Source organism: Phoenix dactylifera, chromosome 11 (genome assembly GCF_009389715.1).
Source record: "Phoenix dactylifera cultivar Barhee BC4 chromosome 11, palm_55x_up_171113_PBpolish2nd_filt_p, whole genome shotgun sequence".
NCBI classification, from domain to species: domain Eukaryota; kingdom Viridiplantae; phylum Streptophyta; class Magnoliopsida; order Arecales; family Arecaceae; genus Phoenix; species Phoenix dactylifera.
The window spans coordinates 11,936,166-11,940,224 of NC_052402.1; the positions used below are offsets into that span (position 1 = coordinate 11,936,166).

Genomic DNA, 4,059 nt, shown 5'->3' on the forward strand with positions numbered 1-4,059 from the left:
CCTCCTAGAGTGGACCCAGCCACATAGACAAACAATAAACCCATCATGTCTAAAGATGTTTAATTAGGTGCTAACTCTATTTTTTCAAGACAATCATTAAAGATTGGCGAACATTTTATCATTTCTCTTGTATATACACGCACATACATACGTACGTACATATATAAAAAAGGTATTCCAAGTTACCTTTGTATTGGAATGTGTCAACATCAAGCCATTGCACTAGTGTTAGGTCAAATGACACCATCTATGCATGGTGATCATAAATTTAAATTGGACTATTTAATCAGAAACTCACTGATAAAAGATGAGATTAATCATCAAATTGGACAACTAATTAGACAGATCATGTTGATTGGCTTACCTTAACTAAGCTACATTATTTATTCAACTACTAATATTAGAGCAGGCCCACCATTGCTGCAATAATAACTTGGCCATTTGAAGCAATATCATGGGAGGAGCCAAGCATTAGAAAATGTAGATCTTTATTAGCCAAACACAGCACTTGTTAGGAGCAAATAAAGAGTAGTTCCATCATCATAAAGTATCATGAGTGGAACAAGGATGCGTGGGCAAATAAAGAGTACTAGCCTTTCAGATCAAATTAAGCACTCATCTACCAGGACCTTTTCTCTCTCCCTCTCCCTCTCATCCACTATGCATGTAAAAGACTGTAACAACCGAAGTCATTGGTAAAATAAGGTCGTTGTTGGAACTAGGATTGATCTATTCATTATTGTATTCAGATACTGAACAACAGGAGGAGTGGGGTCTCCTAAGTATTCCCTCTCTCTCTCTCTCTCTCTCTCTCTCTCTCTCTCTCTCTCTTCTTTTCACTCCAATTCTTCACCAAAAGAACAGCAACCCAGCCCTCCGATCTGTATCCCTACCCCATCCCCTCCCCTCACCCACTACCAATCCCCCATGCTCTTCGGCAACCAACAAAAAAACTGAACACCCAGACTCGCTTGAAACCACCTACAGCCCATGGAACAAAGGAAAAGCAAAGAAAGGTGCCATGTCTATCTTTACAAAGACTCCATCACCTCGAAAGGAGCTTTAACTGAAGATGCTTTAAAACAAAAAATAGACCACAAAGAAAAGAGGAATTGAACGAAAGAAAAAGAAAAAAAAGAACATCATATTTAGAAATCATTTGATTCCGAGATGCTCTCCAAATGCGGCCGCCAGACCCCGACCCTCCCCCGCCGCCTATCCGTCTGCGTCGACACCTTCTCCGACAAGATCTCCGACAAATACCGCTCGTTGACGAGAAGCCTCGTCTTATCGGTCAACACCCCATTGCTCTCCCCTTCTCTCTTCTTCTTCTTCTTCCTCCTCGTCGTATTCCCCGGCCGGGCCTTCTCCGGCGCCGATGACACCGGCACGAGGAAGTAAATCTTCCCTTTCTGGAGCTTGGCATTAGGTGGCAGTATCACCGCCTTGGGGACGACGCCATCATCCGAGACGGCCGAGGGCGGCTTTCGGAGCACGTGCTTAGGGTATGCCTGCATGATCTCGCCGGCGCTCACCGTGCCGCCGATCGCCTCGACGCGCCCGTTGGCGTGCACGATGCGGGCGACGTCGAGCGCGCCGCACGGCAGGATGCAGGAGATGCAGCACCTTATGGTCTCCTTCATGATCGCTTCCAATCTCTCCCTCGCTGATCGACCTCTCTATCTAATTTCTTCCTTTCTCTCCTCTCTTCCCGCTTGCTCTACCCCTACGACGATTCCCTCAAGGTGGAGAGGAATGGAGAAGGGGGAAGGAGCGGATGCGGGAGGGATATTTTTAAAGAGGGAATGGACGCACTTCTGGGCTCCTTATCTGAAGTATCTTTTGCTTTTTGAGGAAGTCGGGGATAAAATTCTTCATGGCTTCTATCGTCGCAAGAGGGGCCGACGCGTGGGGGGAATGATCGGGGCCGCCAAGTAGGCACGGAAGGGAATCCGGCGCGGTTCGACACTTGGCGGATTTTGATTGGACGAGGAATGGCGCGTTGCCGCGTGGAACGTGTCGGCCGAGGTTTGGGGTTCCGTGTGGGGATGGGGTGGTGTTGGGTTTTGGTCACGTGGTGGGGGTCGGGCTCACGCAAAGTGCCTAAGCGTCCGGACCAATTGGGTGTGCCGGATTCGTTGATTGGTGTGAAGAGTTGGTAAGCCTTTCGAGGTGGCTCGCAAGGGTGTAATTGCCGGAACTTTGACACGACTGGAGAGATATATGGTTGGAATTCTATAGTCAGGCCTAACCTTAGAACCCATATTGAGATTCTTCCGTTTGGATATACATGATTTTTGCTTTAGTTTTAAAGCAGTAGCGTGCTAGAACTTGTTGACATATGCAAAAGCATATGCGATGCTGCATGATTTATTCAACAAGAATGAGTAGTTAATAAATAACTATGATCTTCCACCAAAAAAGAATAACTACGATCTGAATTGTTATGGTCGTTAAACTAGAGTTCATAAGCATATTCTTTTATCTTCGGTCTATATGATTTGTTTTTACTTATTCGGGAATAAATGGGATGTAGATCAAGGTGAATTTACTAGAAGAAGATTGTGCTTGTAAATTGGACTAGTGCTCATAGTAGGATGCTTTGATAATTGGCTTAAAGACAATACTTGATAATGGATGTTAAAAAGAGTTTGCACTAAAATGGTACAGAAAAATGTTTGTTACGTAATGCAAATGCTTGCCATGATGTATTTAGTTAGATGTTAATGCCAGCACAAAATCTTAGAAATATGAAGGATATGTATCACACATGATTGTATTATATATATATTCCATATTCTAGGAAGGAAGAAAAAAAAGAGAGAGATTATATATGTTTGATGGCTCATGCCAATTAACATGTAAAAGTAGATGGCTCTACATGAGAAATAAATGGCGATCATGCTTTACTTAAGACAAATACAATATGCAAGTCAGAGCTAAATATGTTTGGAATGTGATCATGAGGTCCAAATTGTCAAGTGAATCCATGATGAGAGTTCCTTGCTCTCAAATGAGGTTTGTGTCTATTTGGTAATATATTTTGTCCATTTTGTTATAACAATCAATATGAAACTTATGGAGTCATGCTTCATTGATTAAATATATAGGAAAAACAGAGAACTATCTTGCAAATGCTTAATTGTTTGCAACAGTGCAATTTTTGTAGGAAATATTCAACTGGTATTTCCCACTAAATCTTTTCAAAGTCTCATTAACAATGCGTGGAGAATTATGAATAGATGTAGCTTTGAGGAACCAAGTGGTTGCTTAAATGAACAAAAGGAGGTATGATATACAGTATTTTTCTTAAAAGGAAAGCACAGATATCAAGTAATTTATTGTTGAGGAACTAAGTCGTTGCTTAATTGCTCCCTCAAAGGCTAAATTGATAAGCAGTTACTAGAAGTTAACGTCTAGTCTTAGTTTATTCTATATGCAGTGAGCTAATAATAAACAGAAAAGTCCACAACTAATAGATACGATGACACTAAATTTTAATTGCAAAAACAAACACCAAAACCCTCCTAGATCAGCAGTAAACTTCAAAACAGGGTAAAGTCATCCAAGATAAATATATTAATAGTGTGAACATTTATTGATATTTTTGTATAAAAAATAATGCTCTTAATCCACCAAAAAAATGCCCGAGCATTAACTTTTCTTGTTAAAAGTATTCCTCAACATCTTGGGGCTTAATTTGACATGGAAATTGTTAGACTTTGGGTCAAACTTGGATTCTACATAAGTAGATCAACATCTATATCATCTCTCAATTTTCATAGGATATTGACGGAAGTTTAGGTTGATTCCACCCAATAAATAGATACTCTAGGAGCTAGTAATCCTAATATATCCGGTGAAACACCCAAATCTCCTCCTCTTCCTTCTTAATTCCTTTGCTCTCCACTTCTCTCCATGGTTTTGAGGTGTGGAGACAAGATCTGGCAATTGTGACATGCTTTATAGCTTCTCTTCTAACCAATCGTGACATGCTCTAGCAATTTGGCAACAAGATCTAACAGGTTCGGCAAGAAATAGTAACTTTGTGAAGCAGGC

General features: G+C 41.2%; 1 protein-coding gene across 1 annotated transcript; it reads right to left on the reverse strand.

Annotated features, from left to right (window-relative positions):
* Nucleotides 1-471: 471 nt before the first annotated feature.
* Nucleotides 472-1,832, reverse strand: LOC103709463. The gene has a single exon (XM_008794797.4). The coding sequence runs from the start codon at nucleotides 1,641-1,643 to the stop codon at nucleotides 1,149-1,151; it is 495 nt and encodes a 164-aa protein (XP_008793019.1). The 5' UTR covers nucleotides 1,644-1,832; the 3' UTR covers nucleotides 472-1,148.
* Between the last annotated feature and the right edge of the window lie 2,227 nt (nucleotides 1,833-4,059).

Excerpts from the sequence above, each read along its gene's own strand:
- LOC103709463 (XM_008794797.4), bottom strand. The coding sequence starts at position 1,643 with ATGAAGGAGACCATAAGGTGCTGCATCTCCTGCATCCTGCCGTGCGGC.